This window comes from Narcine bancroftii, chromosome 11 (assembly GCF_036971445.1).
Source record: "Narcine bancroftii isolate sNarBan1 chromosome 11, sNarBan1.hap1, whole genome shotgun sequence".
Taxonomy (NCBI): domain Eukaryota; kingdom Metazoa; phylum Chordata; class Chondrichthyes; order Torpediniformes; family Narcinidae; genus Narcine; species Narcine bancroftii.
Window position 1 is genome coordinate 60,327,278 of NC_091479.1, and position 22,214 is coordinate 60,349,491.

At 46.6% G+C, this 22,214-nt stretch overlaps 1 protein-coding gene across 6 annotated transcripts in view; it reads left to right on the top strand.

Moving 5' to 3' along the window:
- LOC138745793 (prickle-like protein 1) overlaps positions 1–22,214 on the top strand; it is a 178,419-nt gene that overhangs the window by 132,570 nt on the left and 23,635 nt on the right. For 2 of the 6 annotated variants that reach the window (XM_069903095.1, XM_069903101.1), the window contains exons 1-2: positions 1,233–1,312; positions 20,622–20,794. In XM_069903095.1, the coding sequence (XP_069759196.1) occupies positions 20,663–20,794 (132 nt within the window). In that variant the 5' untranslated portion in view covers positions 1,233–1,312; positions 20,622–20,662. Of the gene's footprint in view, positions 1–1,232; positions 1,313–5,644; positions 5,782–8,510; positions 8,623–20,621; positions 20,795–22,214 lie in introns of those variants that run through there. The other 4 variants (XM_069903098.1, XM_069903097.1, XM_069903099.1 and 1 more) reach the window with 3 other exon arrangements.

Sequence of the window (22,214 nt, forward strand, 5' to 3'; positions counted from 1 at the left end):
GTTGCCCGATGGTTTGACCTGGACCCTGTGTGGGTGCGGAAGCACTGGAGGCAAATCCATGGACACTCGGTGGGAAGGGGGTAACTCTTTTGCTTCTCTTTCTCTGAAGAGATTCGCCACTGGCGAATCTATCTGCCTTACGGCAGACAAAAGCAAATTCTGTGAAATATTGCACTGTTTTTATTACATAGTCAGCTCTATAGACACCATGTATTGAGTACTTTCCCTGGATATAGTCTCTCTCTCTCTCTCTCTCTCTCTCTCTCTCTCTCCATTCTGGTCTTGCCCATCAACTGTTAAAATTAGACTGAGTACATCTTCCAGATTAAGTCCAGGGTAAAGGTTAACACCACAATGAAATGCACGCTGTATGTTATAAAACAAATACATTAGTTGAAGTTATATTTGTTTCACTAAACGTGAAGCTGCTTTTTTGTAAGTAATCCTTACTTTGTGACATAGTAGAGATGTCTCAGGACACGACCCTGTGCTGTTTCGATCCAGATTTTGAGTTCTACTTTCGTTGGAGCAGCTCCTGGGATTTTGGACGATGTTATCCTCAGAGCACGTGCATTGGTCAGGCCAGAAATGTTGACTATAAAAACACGATGCTGGAGAAACGCAGCAGGTCGAACGGAGTGCTTTATATATGGCTTGAGCCCTTCATTAAGGTCGAGTTTCTCCAGCGTTGTGTTTTTACTTCTACAACAATGTCTGCAGACTTTCAGGTTTTACTTCTGAAATGTTGACTGCCTTTTCCTCCCTGATGGATGCTGAGATTCGCTAGCACTTCTGTGCAGTGCCCGAGACCTCCGCCTCTGCAGTCTTTCTTCTACACCAAGGATTCCAACCATTTATTTTCTGTAATTGCCAACCCCGATTGGGTGATGTGCTTGTGCTGGGAGACTGGAAGAGACCTGAACAAACATTTTGCGCTGCTCCAGAACACCCCATAGGCCGAGGGTGCTGGCCTGAAACGATCTCCCCAACTGATGCTGCCTGACCCGCCAAGTTCCTCCAGTCAATTGTTTTTCTTTGCCCCCAGATTCCAGCATCCGCCCTTTCTCCTGTGACCCCCACTATGTATGTAGTGGGAGTCGGGTGGGGTGCTCAGTGGAGCAGGAGGACGATGAGGGCCAGGTTAAAACGTTGTCGTAACTCAGAGCATTGTGACAAAGTTCCCATCACTTAAAGCATTTCTGTAATGTAAATGAAGCCTACTCTGTAAGCAGGCATTGACAGAATTAATGGGGCTATCAGCACAGGGACAATTCCTTTGTGAGAGGCTTTCATTCATGGCTGTATGCCTAAGGTAATTACTTGTGTGAGAAACATGAATGTGTCCAAAGGCAACAAACAGTGTACGATTTTATCTGTCTTTTCTTTTGTTCCTTTTCTGTTCTTATCTCTGTGGTTTACAGGCAAGGTAGAGTGGTCTCCAGCGCTGCTCATTTGAAGTTAACTGACTGGCACAGTCCGAGTGAAAATATGTGGGAAGTGGTGTCCTGTGTTAACTTTGCGTAGCAGGCAGCCTTAAGACTGAAACCTTTGTGCCATTAAGCTGCTGCCCCTTCTAGAGGTGTCCCTGACAACAGGAGTCTGTCACTCTTGGTACTTTCAAGCAGGGAAAACGCCTGTCAAAAAGGCGGAGTTTCTTCTCCTTTATGGCTAAAGACGTACCTTTCTGAATGCGCCATGGCTGGCTCTGATTCCAACCCTTTGCAGGGAAGGATAAGCGACAGAGCGCTGCACTCCACTGCGCTCCGCTGCCTAACCTGAACATACAGCAGCTGGTTAGGGGTGGGCTGATGACGCCGCCAGCCCGTGACCCATCTCCCCTCTCACCCCTCTCCCTCCATGACCCCATCAAGGCAGGGACGGCAGGCAGGAGCCGTCAGACAGTGGGAGCCACCTGGGCAGCGGGGAACCGGGGCAGCAGGAGCCCTCAGTGGGTGGCCGGTACGGGCTGTGACGGCCTCACCAGGCCGCTCTCTGCAGCTCAAAACATGGCAGAGCAATGGCCGTCTTCCCTACCCATAATCCCCGACGCAGCTTAAACTGTTCTGGGAACCACAGAGTGATTCCAGCTGCGTCGGGGATTATGGGTAGGGAAGACGGCCATTGGTCTGCTGCATATTTATGACAGGCACCAGTCACCCCGCCTCCATCGGCTCCGTAGGGCGCTACGAGTCACCACTGAATATGAATGCGACACTGGAGCAGCCTTTTAGGATCAACATTTTTGATCCGCTCTTGTAGCCGGCCTCCAGGCGGAGGCCTGACATGAAATGGCCTTCTCTCTGCCATCAGATGAAGTGTTGCACTGAAGTGACACCGGAACAGGCACACAGTTCCAATCCTTCACATTGTGAGAGGTGTCAACATTTCTCTCAATAGGCATATGGGTGTGAGAAAATCATGGAGGTTATGGACTGTGAGGGAGGAAAGGATGAGATAGGGGAGTAGGTTTATATAGGTCAGTACATCATTGTGGGCCAAAGGGCCTCTACTGTGCTGTGTTCCATATGCTCTATTTATCAAAAATCCTTGCCCTGCGTCAACTGCTCCAGTTGCCCTGACATCCACAGAGTTTGTGCAGACTTCCCTTGCCCTGTTTGGGTGTGACTTGCTCCAGAATATTTGGCTTCTAATTTTAAGATTACAATCTGGTTGACCAAAGGAATATACAGTCTCTACCTAGGAGTAAAACACGGAGGTCTGCAGACACTGTGGTCGGAGTAAAAACATGATGCTGGAGAAACTCAGCAGGTCAAACAGTGCCCTTTATAGAGCAAAGATAAAGATATAGAACCAACGTTTCGGGCATGAGCCCTTCATTGAAGTATGATACCCTGAAGAAAGGCTTTGAGCCCAAAATTTTGATAATCTATCTTTATCTTTGCCCTATAAAGGGCACTGTTTGACCTGCTGAGTTTCTCCAACATCGTATTTTTACACACTCTGTATCTGCCCTGTTGGCTCCTTTTAATATTTTACAAACACACTTAAACACCCCATAATCAGCGAAGGCCACCCATGGGAGTCCAAACCATGTTTATAAACCTGCACTCATGATTCTGATTATCCACTGGTAAAATAAAATTCAGCAATTACAGGTGAAGCAAGACTCCCACTGCCCAGGAAAGGTAGCTGACGTTAGTGAAGGACTCATCCCACCTTGGGCCACGCTCTCTTCACCCTTCCATTGATGAGAAGGTTCAATAGTGAGAAATCATGCTCCAACAGGCTTAAAGGCTGGTTCTTCCCCGCAGCCATCAGGCCCTTGAGTGAACCCCACAACCGTGCTCACATGCTACCCTTTATTGGTGCTAATTAATCTTCCTTGATATTGTAATCCTACACAGTGCATAAAAGTTTGAGATAGCCTGTTGGTCTGCTCGCAGAAGAACTCTTCTCACTTCAGGTTATTTTGTGACAAATGAATGTGAAGTCCAGAGTCACAGATCTGTATGTATACATTGGTGCCCACACTCACCGTCATCCACTCACTTACACACATCCCACAATAATCCCATTTGTTCCCAACTCCCCCCCCCCACCACTCCCCCAGATTCTATCACTCACCCACACCCTCAGTGGCCAAGTAACCTATCAACCTGTGGAATGAGGGGGCAGAGAACCCATGTGAGAGGTGGCGGGGAGGGGTGGGGGAGAGAAGGCATGAGTTCCCTGAAGGCAGCTCCCGAGGCCAGGATTGAACCTGGTGCCAGAATCGACTCACTGCAGCTGCACCACTCTGCCTCCTCTGGACTCCGAACCAGTACAAGATTTTGGGCATTGCTGCATTATCAGCCTAGGACTTGTGGTGTGAAGTTGCTGCTGGTTCTCATCAGACGTGCACGCTGTGTAGAGTTGGTTTTGGCACTACCAATAAGTAATGGTAATTCTGCCTGCCTGCAGATAAAAGAATGTGAAACACCTAAGCCTGTAGACGCTGTGAATGCTGGAAGAATTCAGCGGCCATGAGGCTTCCAATAGGTGGTAAAGATATGCTGCGTAACCAACGTTTCGGGCCTGCTTCACATGACCTGCTGAGCTCCTCCAACATTTTTATTTTGAACCGGAACACCTGGAGGAAACCGACACAGATACAGGGAGAACTAACAACCTCCTTACAGACAGCGCGGAATTTGAACCCCGGTACTGATCACTGGTACTGTAATGGCGTTGCGCCAACCACTACATCAGTCGTGCCACCCCTGATAAGTTTTTACTTATCAGGTAAAGCAAGGCCCTTTTTATTGCTTCAAAAGGCTGTGAACCAGCTTTCCTGTTGCAGTCTCCAGGCCATTTCATGTCTGGCCTCTGCCTTGAGACTGGCTGTGGAGCAGATAGAAAAATGGGAACTTACCTTTCAGACAGCAGCCCTAAAAGGCTGCTCCAGCGTCCCATTCCTATCCAGAGGTGCATCGTAGCGCCCTCCGGAGCCGATGGAGGTGGGGTGACTGGTGCCGTAGCGCCTCAAGTCACAAGGTGGGGACTGCTTCCAGGGACTACCCTGGCTGAAAAGAAATCACCACGAATTGCACTTTAAACTCCTAATGAAAGGCTTGGTTTCCATTATATTGTGCAAATGAATTGGCATCAAGGTAATATAAGAGCTATTAACACCTCTGATTAACCACTCAGTACACTTCTACCTCACAGGCAGCTCTTTTTTTAACATAATGATATAACATTAACCATCTTCACTTGAGAAGGTGATAAAGGAGAGCTCAAGAAAGGAAATGAGGTGTGAGAATTCATATGTTAATGATCTCCTCAGCATCTGTGGAGACATGTTAAATTATTCTGGCACATTGCTGACAGCATTGTTAATTGTGAAGGAAGGGTGTGCGGAGGGACCTTCATTGTGTGTGAGTGTGTGAGATGGCATGTTGGTGCAATCACAAAGAAGGCTCGCCAGCAGTTATACTTTGTGAGGTGTTGGAGGAGATTCAGTATGTCACTGAAGACTCTTGTAAGCTTCTACAGATGTAGTGGAGATCATTTTGGCTGGAATGGAGGCGCCAACTCTCTGGACAAGAATCAACCCCAGAGGGTTGGTTAACTGCAATATCACAGGCACCACTCCTGACTTCATGAAGGAAATCTACATGAGGTGATGTCTTTAAAAATACAGCCTCTATCCTCAGAGACCCCCACCACCCAGCCATGCCCTCTTCACTTGAAGGACTTTTTGTGCAGTTATTTTTAGTTTTCATAGTAATGTCCTAAGATGGTTATAAAGTGAAAGTTTACAATCTGACGCTGCCACAAAACACCAAATTTCATGACTTGTTCATGACAAATCCTGATTCTGATGTGAATGTGTGTGTGCACAGATTTCAGTGCATGCCAATCTGAACATGTGTGTGGCCAACTGTGTGTGTGTGTGTGTGTGTAGGTCACTGTGTAGGTCAGTGTGCATGTAGGTCAGTGTGTGCGCAGTGTCAATGTGCATAATTTCAGCGTGTCTCAGAGCACGTGTGTGTGTGTTTTCTATCTCGCTGTTAAGTGTGTGGAGAGGCCAGCAGCAATAAGGGAGGAAGTTTACTTTAGTTTCTGAAGTCTTTGTCCACAGCCCATCCTCTAAACAGCCCCCACCCACCCCCTCAGCCCCCACTCTCCCGGAGATGAGGTGAGAGACTGACAGATTGGAGAAAGTGGAGTGTGGCCGCTGTTGGGGTGAAGCTGAGCCGGTGGACGGGGTGATTGAATGGCAGGGCGGTGCGAGGAGGAGTTCATTTAGAATGACGGCGAGGAAGACCATCGGCTCGGGTAAAGTGATAGCACTTGGCTTGTCCGTACGTGAGCGTGAGATATAAATGTAAGCCGCGGGCAGTAGATTCCCCAGAGGAAAGGGTTGGGGGAGTGCAGAGCCGGCGGTGGGGAAGGAGGAGCGAGCTGGCGGCTGGAGCCGAGCAGGGGCGGTGAGTGGCACGGACCGGGCAGGAGGGCGCAGGGACCGGGGCGCCTCTGACCGATCGGAGGGGGGGGGGCTCTCCTGGACCCGAGCGACCCGCGAAGGGCAGCAGCGTTTCGGGAAGGGGGGGGGCGCGGCTGTGCCACCCGTGGAAGTGGTTTTTGGATGTGGGAGCAGAGCCGGGTCCGGGGTTGCGGGCGGCGGTGCCCCGTCCTCTCGCCAGGTAAGGCTGCCGACTTTCTCCGGCCCTACAGGCTCGGCGTCGGCGCTGCAAACTTTTTGGATGGGTTCGTGGACAAGGCGTTTTCAACTCCCCTCTCGGGGCCCGTGCGCGGATGGTGCAGGGCAGCCGCTGCCAACCAGCTCCCTCCGGTTGGGGCACCAGCTCCCTCAAACCCCCATCCTCCGCAACACCATCTCCATCTCTACCTGTCTGTCCCTCTCCCTCCCTCTCTCTGCCTGTCCCTCCCTCTCTCTGTCTGTCCCTCCCTCTCTCTGTCTCTACCTCTTTCTGCCATCTGTCCCCTCTATGTCCTTCTGCCTCTCTCTCTTTCACTCTCCCTTTCTCTGTTTATCCCCTCCCTCTCTCTCTCTCTCCCTTTCTGTCCATCTCTCTGTCCCTCTCACTTTCTCTGTCTATCCATCTCTGTCACACCCTCTCACCCCTCCCTCACACCCCCTCCCTCACACCCCCTCCCACACATCCGCTCCCTCACACATCCGCTCCCTCACACATCCTTCTCCACACCCCACCCCATACCTCCCTCCCTCACACCCCCTTCACAACACCCCCTTCACCACACCCCCTCTAACTTACTTGCAGATTCTCACACACTCTCTCATGCACTCTGTCCCACACATTCATACACACCATCTCTCGTGCCCACCCTCTCCCCCACGCACACATTCTCCCCTGCACCCCCGCTCCGCGCTCTCGTTCTCCCCGCGCTCTCGTTCTCCCCGCGCCCCTTCTCACTGCACCATCTCACATTCTCCCATTCTCAGCCTCCCCATCACACCCTCCCATGTACTCTTTCCCTCTCCCACACAGACTTTCCCCCTTCCCCTCTTTCAGGCATGCATGCACACACATGGCCAGAAACATACATGGCAGACTCAGAAACAGACAGACATTTGCAGACACTCACTTACACACTTTGCAGACACTCACTCACACACGTACACAGATACGCACCCACACAAACGCACACAGATACGCACCCACACAAACGCACACAGATACGCACCCACACAAACGCACACAGATACGCACCCACACAAACGCACACAGATACGCACCCACACAAACGCACACAGATACGCACCCACACAAACGCACACAGATACGCACCCACACAAACGCACACAGATACGCACCCACACACACACACCTCGAAGGAAGAGTTGGAGTCGCTGCCCCTTGAACCCCCTCTCTCTGGGAGGGACAGCTGCCTTTTCCCCTGAAGAGGGCTACAGACCCACTCTTGCTGGAGAACTGTAAAGTAACGTGGGGTTGGTGCCTGCTCTCCTGGCAGCACCCGCCCAGCCTGCAAGATGATCCACTGTCAGACAACTGTCAAGTCTGTTCCCCTTCATGAAAGTTAGGGACTGCGGTGAAACAGAAGTAACACAAAAGTTGTTGCAGATTCTTTATTGTAGGCTTCAGTTGGAATTTCAGTACAAGTCCAATTATCTGAGATGGTCAGGACCGGGCCTATTTCAGATAAACGATATTTTTGGAGCAGAGGTGACAGCAAATCACTTGTAACAGTGTTTAAACCACAACAACCAACAAGGGGAGGGTTTCTAAGTATGAAATAATTTTTAATTCTCCCTAAAGGAACAAATTAAGATAAGTCATTCGGCTTTGAAATTTTTCAGATAAATGAATCGAACAGATGTCACTTCCAGGTCCAAAAGAATTTTGGATAAATGAGGATTTTGTTTAATCGGAGTTGTATTGTATTTATTCTCTTGTTGCTGTTCCATTAATCCTCTGTGTATGTTCAGTTAAAACCTTAACCTGGCATTAATACCCATATTAGTGATACCCTCGTTGATGTTTGCAAGGAGTACACTGGCAGACCCAGGTCCTCTGATCCCCAAATGAGAGAGTTATTATATGAGGAGCATTTTACAACTCTGGGACACTAACTACTCGCTGGAGTTTAGAAGAATGAGAGGGAATCTCATTGAAACCTATAAAATTCTGAAAGGCTTGCATAGAGTGGACACGGAGAGGATATTTCGAATGTTGGTTGGTGGGGGGGGGGGGGGTAAAGACTGGAACCAGAGGGCACACTATCAGGATACAAAAGAAAAGTTCCTTTGGAGCAGAGATGAGGAGAAATTTCTTTCACCAGAAGGTGGTGAGTGTTTGGAAGTAATTGCTAAAGACAACTGGGGAGGCCAGGTCATCAAGATGAAAGTGGAAAGTTTTTGGATTAGGAAGGAAATCAAGGGTTTCAGGGAGAAGGCAAGAGAACAACATTAAAAAAGATAGTAACTCAGCCATAATGGAATGGTTCAGCAGATTCGATGGGCAGACCAGTCTCATTCCACTCTTGTGTCTCCTAGACACCCTGGATCCCTCAGCCAGTGTTCTCCTCAGATGTTTCCCGGAGGAAGGCTGCTCTCTCACATCAGAGATACTTTTTCCACCTGGGCCCTTGGCGATGGCTAGTCAACTGTGGAAGGTATTTAGTCCGTGCACTTGCCACCTGCTGATCAAGTGTCTTGGCTTTTAGACAATTTTGCTCAGTATGGACCCTGAGGTGAAATTGTAGTGGAAACGATTCATCATCAGGTTAGCTGTGCGCCAGTCTTCTTAAACCGACCTCTTAAACCCATCCCCAGTGTGTCTTTCAGAAACAGTTATTGGAAGAAACCTGCTTGTCCCGCTCCCAGTAATTTCTCCATCAGTTTTGAACTTAAAAGGTAGAACTCACGTGAGCAGAAGCTAGGGTATACAGGCAGTCCCCGACTTACGACCGTAATGGGGAACTAAGGATTCGTTGTAACTCGGATCAGCCATAATTTAGATTCGCTCCACCGCGCATGCCCGAGGTCATGCAGTGTTCCAACAAATGAACCTTTAATGGGACCTCGGGCTGCCTTGGGGAATGGGGACCTCAGGCTGCCATGGGCAATGGGGACCTCGGGCTGCCACAGGGTAAAGGGACCTTGGGCTGCTGCAGGGAGCGGGGACCTTGGGCTGTCACGGAGACCTTGGGCTGTCACGGAGACCTTGGGCTGCCATCTGGAGAGGGGACCTCGGGCTGCCATGGGCATTGGGGACCTCGGTCTGCCACGGGAGGGGGGAACCTCGAGCTGCCGCAGGGAACGGGGACCTCGGGCTGCCGACAGGAAAGGGGACCTGGGGCTGCCGCGAGGATCGGGGACCTTGGGCTGCCATCGGGAGCGGGGACCTTTATACAGTACTTTTAATACAAAATATATACTGGTACAGTAGTTTTAATAAAGATTTTTTTTTAATTTTGGTAGTATGTGTGGGTGGTCATAACTCACGTAGGTTGGAAGTCGAAGGCTACCTGTATATAATAGGCAGTCGTTGAAAAGGGCAGATCTGTATCGCCGTGTATTTAAGGCAAAACCTGAGAACCCTATCGCGGGATCTTTTCTAACTCAGTCACTTGACAAGTAGTAATGAGATGTATCTGCAGTAAAACTGAACAGGATATTTACCTTTTTGATTTCGCTTTATAAATCTGAACATTTTCTAACAAACCTGTGGTGGCTTCTTTCTCCTCTGCCAGACCAGTGCTGTGTTCATGGGGTAAGTTTTTAGTTCATTTCAAAATGGCCAAGGACTTTAGAGCTTTCTGTTATGAAGTGGAGCTCTGCCAAGGGTTTCCTTGCACTTGTGGTGAAGCCCGGGTTTGTTAAATATTGTACTGTTCGCTTGGCTTCACAAGTACCTATCAAGTGTCCCAAATGTCTGAAACCAGGTTTGTAAAACACAACAAAGGAGTGTGTTGTTCAGGAGCCAACAGGTGAGAGAGTGTGTAACCTGAGTGCGTGTGTGCATTGGAACAAGGTTTGCCACTGACACAGCTTCACAGTTAGCAAGAAAAAGAGGACTTCATGCTCCAGAGTAAAAACTGGATTTGGAGCTCGTTAAATGATCTGATTACAAAAAGAGCTTTATTTTTATTGGATGGTCTGCAACATACTTATTTTTGTTACAAGTACAGAGCCAATAAAAACATCACAATTTGGAATGTCCCATTGACCAAAATAAAATCAGAGCAGTGGCAATTTAATTTTCCTGAATCATTGCTGTGTTTCTGTTGATTTATTTAATTGTCATATGGCCATTTGAAAGTAGCCAAGCAACACCACCCCCACTTTTAAATGTTTGGCATTGTTCTCTGCAAGGAGAAAGAGCTACCTCAAACTATTCTTGGGAAATGAAGAGACTTCAGCCGATCAGCATTCAGCCCATACTCCAAGTGTAATTTCCCCACCTGTTGGAGACGGCAGCTGGCCTAGTTTTTTTTAAATGTTGGGGATGGGATTATTTCCCAGGATTTTCTGTATACCCATTCAAGAGTAGGGAATAATTAATTCCATGGGAAGCACAGATCAATGTATCACCCCGCCAAATAAACTCATAGAGAGATGTAGCAAGGTAAAACAGACCCTTCAGCCCATCAACTACACTAATCCTACCTTAATCTCCATTTCTTCAACCCACATACTTATCAACACCCCCCTCCCCCCCCCCCCCCAATCAGAGACAGCTGTTCACTGACACTTTTTTTATATTTTCGGATTAAGTTATCAACCCTGCACCTCTTTGGGATTTTGAGGTAGGGGATAGGTGGCGGGGTAAACGCACGCAATCAGGGAGAACATGAAAATTCCACCCAGACAGTGCTGGAGGTCAGGATTGAATCAGGAGTACTGGAGCGGTGGGGCAGTGACATTACCCGCTATGCCTCCCTGAGCAGAATTCACTGTTATAGAACATTACTGCACAGTGGTGCTGATCTACGAAAACTGACTCCACAACCATCCATTTTGTTCCTCCACCACACCCATAACCCTCTATTTTTATGACATCCATGTGCCCGTCTTTTCAATGACTATATTGCACCAACCTCCACCACCACCCTCAGCCATGCATTCCAGGCACCCACTGCTCAGTTTAAGATAAACTTGCTTCTGACATCTCCCCTAAACTTTATCATCCACTCATCTTAAACGGTTGCAGTCTGGTATTTGTGATTATTGCCCTGAGAAAAAAGGTCTGGCTGTCCTCCCTACCTAAGCCCCTCATAATTTTTGTCACCTCTTCTCATCCTTCGCTGTTCCAAAGAGAAAACCCAATCTCCATCACCCTCGTCAACAGGTCATAAGACACCTTCTCCAATCTCTGCATCCTCTCCAAAGTTTCTAAGCCATGTTATTTTTGATTCATTTTATAGAGACTGCTCTAGTGGATCTAAAATCACTCTTTATCTTCATTCAGTTCAAACCTCAATGAAGCTTGTCCTGAAGCTTGTCTGGTTTTGCAGCATTCCCTCCCCTCCCAGACACTCTACAAGCTTTGTGTTAAAATGACAAAACTATGTCAATATACACAGACCTGTTTTGTTTTAGACACTGTTAAGGGTTTAACACTGGTCTGTGTATATGTGGTTTTACCATTTCCACCTGAGCTCATGGTGAAGGGTTGCTCATGTTATTAGCACAGAAACAGGCCCTTCAGTCCATCTACTCCTTGCCAAACTATTATTCTGCCATGTCCCATGGACCCAGACCCTAGCCCTCCACACCCCTCCCATCTATGTACCTATCCAAATTTTTCTTAAATGTCAAAAGCGAGCCCGCAGTTACCACAAGGTGAAGAAAGGTATGGTTTCAGAGTGAGGACGCTTGGCAGCCGGGACCCAGTCCACAGAAGATTTATTGGGTCATGAGCCTGCTGGGTTGTGGTGGGTGGAGTTAGCAGATGAATTCAAGACATCCAATATAACATTTGGGATAATACTTAATTAGTCAGATATGTTAGTGATGCTATTTTGTTTGAAGAACAATGTTTAGAGTTTTAATTAACAGCAAGATTGCTTACTCAGGTCATGACTAAATATGCATATTAACTCGGGATTCATTTGGCTCCGCTCAGGAAGAATTCATGCAACTTCCAAAACAATCCTTTACATTTGTATTTTTAATCTAATAAGATCCATGTGAAAGTGTTTATCATGTGAATTCCAGAGTTGAGCACCCAGAAAGAACAGATCTCTCTAAAATGACAAAGGTTCTTCTTGCGAACCCACAGCTAACACTCATTTGGTTCTGCATGCTGGCACCCAGACCCTCTATCCATAGGAAAGTGCAGACCAAGCTCAGACCCTCCAGGCAGAGGTTGTTGCATGATCTCACCATGACCTGGTGCTTGAAAAGGGAACGATATCAACCTTCTGTTAACCTCCCGCCACCCCCATCTCTCTCTTTCCCTCATCCTCCTGTCTCCATTCCTCCAGCTCCCCTTCTTTTTCTCTGTGCTGCCTCCCCATCGCTTCTCAACTTCTCCCCTCCTACTTGTAACCACCTATTACCACTCGCCCGTTAGCCTGTGCTCCCCTTTCTCCCACCATCTGTTCATACAGGCGTCCGCCTGACTTTCGACATTCCTGGCCAACGGCTCAGGCCTGGTACCTTTAACTTCTTGTGGATTCTGCATGACCTGCTGATTTTGTCCTGCACACGTGTGTGCTGAACTCAACCCCGATGTCTACAACCATTCTTGTTTAGAAGGAAAAATGTTTACCTTCTGCCTCCTCTCCATGTTCCCCTGGGATACAGGACCAGAAGTGCTGGGAATAGTCCTTGTCGCAAGCATCACAGTGCAATGAAGAGGCTAAGGAGATTAAGCTAATGATATGAGCCAGGCATCAAGCCCAATGATGAGGTCAAGGGAAGGAGAGGTTCTTTCTCAGAGGAAACATTTGGGAAATCAGATTGCCAGTCTGATCTGATTTGAGCACCCCATAGGGTGCTGTCCTCTGTAGTTTCCAGCTAAATGTCATTGCACATGTGGGTTTGAAGACATGTGATCTGTTTGGTGGATCTGTAACTACAGAACAAACAAGCAACCATCTGGTTCCCATTAAAATGCATTTCGCTGATTAATGCTGAAATGAACATAGACCCAGGCATTTGTGGCCAATCTCAGCCTTCTACGTAAGGTATTGTACTGGTGCAGAGCTCGAAAATATGTCTCAAAATGCAGAGTGAGCCCCGCAAACTGTTACGGATGAACATAATGCAGACACAGTTCTCAGGATCCTACTGGGTTAACAAATTCTCACCAGAACACGTTCCCTTGGTGGGTGTCTCTGATCCAATCCTTCCAGGCACCCAGGTCAATCACTGGCTTGTGAGGTTCTTGGGCAAGAGGTTGAGTTCACAAACAGGATTGCCCCAAGGTGTGTTGCTAAATGCAGGCATATAACTTCCTAGCATTTCCACTGATGCTTGTAGTTCTGGATGCCTGTAATAAACATACTTAAGGTTTGTTATTTAAGATGTAGGGCAATTGAAAACTTACTGAACTAGTGTTTATTCCAATAACAAAATAATGAAGAGAGTCTTACTGAATAACATCCAGTTCTGCACTGAATGAAAATTGTTTCTGTAAATCTAATGAAGTGATTGAAAAATCAGTCTCAGCCTACAAGCATTGGTTCAGTCTAAAACTAAATTCATTTATAAAATGGAAACATGAGACCTTTTGGCAGACCTGTGTTTGGAGTGAATTTTTGTGCAGCAGGTCAGCTGACATGTCTGTTGAGTTAAACCCTGGAAATGAAGATATGCTCTGAACCACAGATCGGACTAATCTTGTTGAGCAAGTATGTTCATTTGCAAACCTTACTGAGGAGAGGCAGGGGGTTGGTGAAGGAAATTACCCACAGCTTCCAGGACCAGATTAAGCTGGGTTGCTGGACTGGACTGGGAGTTAATGAGCATCCTAGATTCCCCAAAACCACGTTAACAAGAATATTTACAAAGGGGAATTTGTTAAACAATTTCTCCCGCCCCCACCTCCCTGAGCAGGACAACGGCTGAACAGCAGGAGTCGGATAAGAAAGAATGCTGTGTATCAGCAACTAACCTCTTGTAAAGCATGCCAGCACTGACCACAGATTCAGAGCTCCTGTCAACTGCAGAGAACATCCCACTGCATACTGCAGCCACATTATTGATTGGAAAAACTGCTTCCTCCTAGATATAGCCCGAGGTACTGTGAGACAAAGTTGAGCCAAGAATTACACAAGAAATAGAATACAGTACACATATTGCAGCACAGTACAGGCCTGTCAGCTCATAATATTGTATTGGTCTATGTAAACCCTCTCCACGACAATCTAACCCTTTCTACTCTCACAGCCCTTAACCCTCTTCTTTCATCCATGGCCATCTAACTTTCTTCATCAGATGTCCTCCAATACAGGCAACTTCCAGGTAAATCTCCTCTGTGCCCTCTCTAAAGCTACCACATCCTTTCTGTTGTGAGGCAACCAGGACTAAATGCAATACACATTAATAAAAATTCATATAAAACCTCAATTAATTCCGATTTGGCATCTTTAGTAAAGCCTGCAGAATTGCTAAACTATGGGGTTCCATACAAAAAAAAGGCTAATTTATGACATATTCCCACTGATATTCGCTCAGTCGCACTGACTTTAATTAGATCAACAATGCACCCCTTGCGTTAATAGATTTGAATTCCAGTCAGTTCGATTGGTATAATGGCACAGACTAATTTCACAAAATATCCCAGTGTAGTGGGGCGGTGGGGGGGGGGGGGGGGGGGGGGGGGCGGTGGTTTGCTACGGTTATAGCTCGACATATAATGGAGTTATAGTTTGAGGCTGAAAGAAGACTTGCACACCAAGGGAGTGTAACCAACACTGCCTTTATTGGGCTGCAGCTCTGCCTTTTATAGGCAGCCGGCTGCGTCATCACTGGGGCGTAGCTTGTACGGGGCCAGCTTCTGATTGGCTGTCCCCGATGCGCAGACCTGGATTGGACCCACCCAACAATCTGCTGGCTGTGATTGGTCGATTCAACCGCTATTCTTGCAGCCTATGGGAGCAGGCATCTCATCCCATGTGCTGTCTACCCAATCGTCGTATTCGATGGCTGTTTGCTGCTATATCACTCATTCCTAAAGATGTTGCTCATCCATGAAACATTGACTGACCGTATCTATCCACAGATGCTGTCCGACTTGCTGAGTTGAGGTTCCAGTATCTGCAGCTCTCATGTTCCTCTGCTGTTTAAGGAACTGGCTGCCCTGGCCCCGTGTCAGCAAACTTCAGCCAGTACTCTACTGAGAGTTGGTGTAATTGAACATACTGAACTTATGAAATTTATCTAAATGCCAGTCTGTCATTATTAAAAATGCCAAAATGAGAGACCTCTTTTTCTCTTCAGAAGCATGGTTTAAAAGCTCCTATGCTGGGCTCAACTGAATGGTATGGACCAATCGAGAGAAGTGGCTAATTAAAACAGCGTGGTTAAATAAAAGTTCTGCAAAGTCATTCAGTGAGAAAAGCTTCAATGATCTGAACAAATACAGTTGGCACTTCAAAAACTCTTGCAAAAACTGCACTTTTTTGCCGATAAGCTACCTTGCTTTACTCGAAGCAAAGACCTTGCTTTGTCAGAAGTCATTTTCTCAGCTGTTTCTATTGACTTTTGCAAGCCAGCTGTTGATGGATGGGCATTGCTTTGCTTATTTGTGAATTGACTAAGTGATGTTGAAGATGGATAGCTGCATTTTTCCTTTAGCCCTGCTGTTAATGAAAGAGAAAGTGTACTGCGATCGTTCTGATATTTTGCACTTGCAAAAATACATATGAAATGCAAATCTAAATGTTAATTGCTTGAATATTTGGAGTCATGTGGGGTTCTTGTGTTTAGTCATTTGACATTTACCCTTGAAAATGGCTGCTTTGTGTTCTTGTTCCTAACTGATCTTCATATCTGCACCAACAGTAAGTGTTCATTCTCCAATTGGAAAGCCCATCAGAACCAGGCTGACCTTTGTCATCTGCAGCCACACCCTGTAAGGGGACACTGGATCGGAGCAAGCACGAGAAAGGGGCTTCTCCTTCCACCGTCTGGGGGGCTCTGGTTTCCTCCCACCATTCAAAACACACAGAGGTTAATTGGGTGTGTTGGGCAGCACAGCCTCGTGGGCCAAAATGGCCAGTTAACGTGCTGTGTGCCTAAATTTAAATTTAAGCCTTGGTCCCTTTTGATTGCTTAGAACCATTTAGCAAAGAAGCAGGCTCTTCAGTCCATCTCATCTGTGCCAAACTGTTTTCTGCCTAGTCCCATTGATTTGCATCTAGACCATACCCCTCCAATCCATGTGCCTGTCCAAATTTTTCTTAAATGGCAAAGTGCCTGGATTAACCAATGCGGTTGGCAGCTTGTTCCACACTTTCTTTGTGAAGTTCCCCCTTAATCACCTCACCTTTCAACCTGAACCCCTAGTCCACAAGAGCAAGTTCCTAGATCTTAGTGGAAGGGATTAGAATATGGTAGGTTTATTTTGTCTGTCTGGTTTAAATGTCCTGTTGATGCAACACTGGAGCTGTGGGCAGAAGCATTTTCTGTACTTGACAATTGGCAACTTCTGTTGGGAGTTTCAGGTCTACCCAAACTCATTTTCTGTGCTTTCAGAGATCTGGCCATCTGGTGTAGACAGCAGCAGTTGGAATCTTGAGTGCTTAATGACATGCCAACGGGTCGGGCAGCATCCATGAAGAGAAACGGTCAATGTTTTGGGCCACAACCTTTTGTTGAAGCGTTGGATGTTATTACTCTCCCTGGATGCTGTCCAACCTGGCAGGCTTCTCCAGCTTCTCCTGGGCCTGGGGGAGGATGGCAGGGGCTTCCTGCCCTCATTGCAAGTCTCAGGTTACAGTAATCGTCCACGTCACCCCTCAGGCCATGAAGATTATGGTATGCTTCATAATCACTCCACAGTGACTCTAACAAGCCACTCACTCTGGCAGTGAATGACCTGGGTGGTAGGAGATGGTGGGATTGAGTTTGCCATGGAGCAGATCCATTGTGCGAAGGAAATTCTGGGAGGAAGCATCAGCCACAGCAACTGAAACATTCCCTCCAAGAATCAAAGTACAGAGAAAACACAAGAAACACAGATGCTGAAACTTTGAGCAAGCGCAGAGGAGCTGATGAGACTCGGTGAATCAGGCAGTGTCCGTGGAGAGAGATGGTCGGTCAATATCTCAGATCAGGATCCTCTGTCAAGATTCAGTCTTGACGAAGGGCTCCAGCCCAAAATGTAAACTCTCCCATGGATGATGCTCGGCCACTGAGTTCCTGCAGCAGATTGTATTTGTAATGCACAATGAACTCTTCTCCTGTGATCAAGATCTTAGCATCACATGGAAATGGGGTCAGGAGGAGGCTACCGCCCCTCTACCCTTGGACCTCATCTCCCCATTGACAGCTCCCCTCAGCCACCCCACCATCTTCCAGTTGTTTAGTTACTTCAACTCAAAGTACTTACAATGGTGTAGCCTCCACAACACTCTGAGGCAAAATGTTCCAGAAATTTCCCACACTCTGCTGGAAGAATTCTGCAGTGAGTGGTGGGGCTTTCATCCCCAGCAGCTGGATAGTTCCTGATTCATGCTGCTCCTTCCATCTCCATGATGGGTAAGACCCAAAGCCAGATCTCCATGTCATGTTAAGCACTTCTGGGACCAGGCTTCAAACTCGTTTGTCTACCACTTCCAATCTAATGTGCCAAAATCCACTTCTCTGAGAATGGTGCAGGGGTTCCGACTGAACAGAGAACAGGTGGAAATTTGCAGCAAGTTTACAGTCCATTTGGTATTCTCCAAGGCAGAGAGGTGTTCTGTATCCATGCAACTCTAGATTTTTTTTTGTAAGTGCAATAAAGCAGCAGTGCAGAAACTTCTTTGCACAATGCTGCATGTATTAAGGCAAAGGGCCTGTTCTCAAGTATAAAAATCAGCTAGGCCTCTGTGGAAATTGCTGAGGTCAGCCGGGACAACAGAATGTCCACTGTCTCCTGATAGCCCACTGCAGGACGGAAGACAAGCCACAAATAGCAGTCAGAGATGGGCTGAGGAAATTTGACATTAAACCTGGAACAATTTTTTTTATATCAGGCATTTATAAAAGACTTGGGTGATTTGATTTCTCTCAGTAAATCATGTGAATTGCAATCTCAAACTTTCTAAAGAGAATGCTTGTTCCATTGAGTTAATCAAAGTCTGCTTTTAATGACAAGGTTGCAATTATCATCATGTGGCAACTCATTTAATGTATACATTCAAATGATCTTTTTGGCATAGATCAGTGCTGAACACAAGTCAGTTAGTTAAAAAAAACCCAGCTCGAGCATTCAGTTAAGTGAATTCAAGATTATGCAGAATGCATGGAGGTACGGTTAGAGATGTTCAAGTACAATGTACGAACAGAAATTCTTGCTTGCTGCAGCCACACAAGAATGCATTCAGCTGCAGAAAGTAAGCATTTCGTTGCATATGTACATTGTGCAATGTATATGACAGTAAATTAATTTGCATGTTAAAATACACCTACAAAAAGATTACTTTAAACTGCCACACAAGAGAAAGGATAGATAATATAGAGAAAAGGATGGTTGAAAGTGTGGAGGAACAGAGAGATTTTGGGGTCCAGGTCTATATATCCCTCAGGATTGCCCCACAAGTTGATAAAGTGGTTAAGAAGGCGTACAGTGTGTTGGCCTTCCTTAGTTGGGGCATTGAGTTCAAGAGCTCCGTCCAAGTCTGGTGAAACCACACTTGGAATATTGCGTTCAGTTCTCGTTGCCTCATTACAGGAGGGATGTGATGCTTTAAGAGAGTGTGGAGAGGAGATGGTCGAGGATGTTGCCTGGATTGTAGAACACGCCTTGTGAAGTAAGGTTGACAGAGCTAGGGCTTTTCTCATGGAAGTGACAAAGGATGAGAGGAGACTTACTAGAGGTATATCGGGGTGTAGACAGGGTGGACAGCCAGCACTTTTTTCTGGGGTGACAATAGCAAAGGCCAGAGGACATCTGTTCAAGATGAGTGGAGGAAAGTTTAGGGGAGACATCAGAGGTACAATTTTTACACAGAGAGTGGTGAGTGCCTGGAATGCATTGCTGGTGGTGGTTGTGGAGGCATTCAGAAGACTCTTAGACAGTTATGGGTGTGAGGTAGGAAAGGCACAACATATTGGGGTGTAAGGGCCTGTACTGTGCTGTAATGTTCTGTGTAAAATGATAGATGCGTGCAAAAAATATACTGTCTCAATCGTGCCGACAGATCTGTGGTTCTGAAGTAGTGTTAATCTTCATGTAGCAGACATTCTTTGGAAAATATGATTTTTTCTTCAAATAGGGCCAGCATTGAAATGGAAAGGGGCGGCTGTCCTTCAGAAACTGCTTGTTGCCCCTTGCTCCTGTGCAAACAGCTCTGCAGGTTGTAGCTTTCAGGCCAAGGAAATGTACAACGGTTTTGCCATTGAGGTGGCCAGGAGTAATGCTGGGGCTCTGGGTCGAATGACACTTGCTGCATCCCTCACTGGCCATTTATTCCTGACGGGGTCGCAATTCGGAAGGATTTTTTTTTGTTTGGAGCAGCATTTGTATTTTTGGCCATTTCGCTGGCAAGTAAATGCGGCCAAAACATAATCTTTTCCAGGATCAAGCAATAGATTAAAGCCATCATCACAATGGAACACAAACCACTATTTCCCCCCCCACCTTCTTGTTTTGCTCTATTAAATGGCTCAACAACAGGGTACATCTGGAATGAATTTAGCAATTACACAGGTCTCATAATGAGAGCTTTGCTGTTCTTTAAGGATGCAGGAATGGTTGGAGTCAAACTGTGCAGTGTTAGGGGAGGATGATAACCTATTTGCATGAGATTTTTGCCAACTATTTTAGCCCAGCCACAGAACTATTTAAAAGAAATAGACTGATTACGCTCGTGTAACGAATCGCCCACAAATCTTTGATGCGTAGTGTTCCTTTTTAATATTGCACATGTTTATTTTTTTTTAAGAAATGAGCGATGCAGCATGGTTACAGGCTCTTCCTGCTCCATGAGCCTGCATCACCCAGATACACCCATGTGACCAATTAACCCACCAACCACACGTCTTTGGAACATGGGAGGAAACCCATGCGGGGTCATCGGGGAAAGCGAACTGGCTCCTTACAAACTGTGGTTGATTTGAACCCGGGTTGCTGCCGCTGTGTAACATTGCGCTAACCGTGACATTAACCACAGGGGGAGGCCTGTCTTTGGGACGAGTGGAAGTGAGCACAAATTCAAAAAGACATTTAGACAGGTGTGAAAGGAAATGGACCAAATGCAGGCAAATGGGATTAGCCCTTAATGCGAACTAAGTTAGCTTGGATGAGTTGCGTCGAATGGCCTGTTCTGTGCTGTGCGATCTAGTAATATCCAACAAGGTGCAAAGAAGCTCCAATCCTCTTGTTTCTATCTGCTGAATGATTAACTTCCTTGGGGATTTGTAGATTTTGCAGATTAAATGTGAAGGTAGTTCAGCACTTAATTTCAGAAACAATCTCAATCTATTAAGTGGCCTGCAATTCATTTCTCCACAGAACGTTAGTGTACTGAAACATCACTCGATCTTGGAGCTAACATGGCTTTGGAAACCGAGCAAAAAGTAAGCAAGTTGACATTTGGGTTCCAGCACAGCTCAACATCGGATGACGACTCCGGGTGCGTTTTGGAAGAATATGCGTGGGTTCCGCCAGGTCTAAAGCCGGAACAGGTAGGAATTATTTTCTAAACAGGCAACAAGTTGAATAATCAAAGGTGCAGAGGGTCTTGGGCGTCCTTGTGGAGGATTCCCCATAGGTAGAGTCGGTGGTATGGAAGGTTCATTTAGAGTGGGATAAAATGTAGAAACAAGGATGTAATATTGAGGCTTTATAAGGGATTGGTCAGGCCACATTTGGAGCATTGTGAGCAGTTTTGGGCTCCTTATCAAAGGAAGGAGGGGTTGGCAATGGAGAGAGTCTGGAGGAAGTTCACTAAAATGAACTCTGGAATGAAAGGAGCATTTGATGGCTCTGGGACTGTACGCGCTGGAGTTTATGGAGATATAGGGGGAATTTCATAGAAATCTATTGAATACTGAAAGGCCTGGATAGATTGGTCAAGGGGAGGGCATTTCTTTTGGTGAGGGAGTCTGGGACCAGAGGGCACAGTCTCAGAATGCAAAAATGTCCCTTGGAACAGAGATGAAGATGAGGAAGAATTTCTTTGCCTGTGGAATTCATTGCCTAGATGTCATTAAGTAGATTTAAGACAGAGGTGGATAGGCTTGTGATCAGGAAGGGAATCAGGGTTTCGGAGAGAAGGTGGTTGAAAAGAAAAGGAAATGATAGGATGAAGGAGTGGACTCGATGGACCAAATGGCCTAATCCCATCCCTATATCTTATAGCATGTTAGAACCTGCAAATGTGAGGTATAATTTCTACCTAATGGTGTGGATGTGAGAAAGTATGCCTCAGGCTAAAAATAACCTGGAGGAGAAATCCAACAACTTCACCATTGGCAGTTTAATCCCCTCCCTGTGTCCCCATCCCCTGTTTGGTGTTGTCATCCTTTCAGAGACTTGTCCTGGTAGTCCCTGAGAGCCTCCCCACCCACCCTTGTCCGAAGAGAGGTATTTATTTCCCACACACAAAGCATGCTGAGTGCATAAGGAGAAAACAGGGCCTAAGTGTAGTGGTGCGTCGAAAGAACCAAAGACTTGTTGATCCAAAACAAGGCTTTTATTAACTAAAAAACTGGAGCATATCACAAGTAGGTCGACCAGTCCAGAATGACCTGGTCTGGCTAGGAACAATCCTTTAAGACCTGCCAGTAGGTGTGGCTACGCTCTCAGCCAATCACAGTCATCCTACACTCTTTGGCTTGGCTTCGCGGACGAAGTCCTACACTACCATCTGTACATATGTACATATACACATTGGTGATAGAATCTGTACTGTCACACTAAGCAAGTGGAGAGGGAAGAGCTTTGAGTCTCAATGGTGAGTGCTAATCTTGCAGCACAAGAGATAACTGAGCCAAACGCCACAAATTTATTGTTTCAGGGCTTTATTTATTATGTACATGACTGCAATTACGGTTAACACTTCCAATAGATGCTGCATTTTTTTTAAAGCGTTCTCCCTGTGTC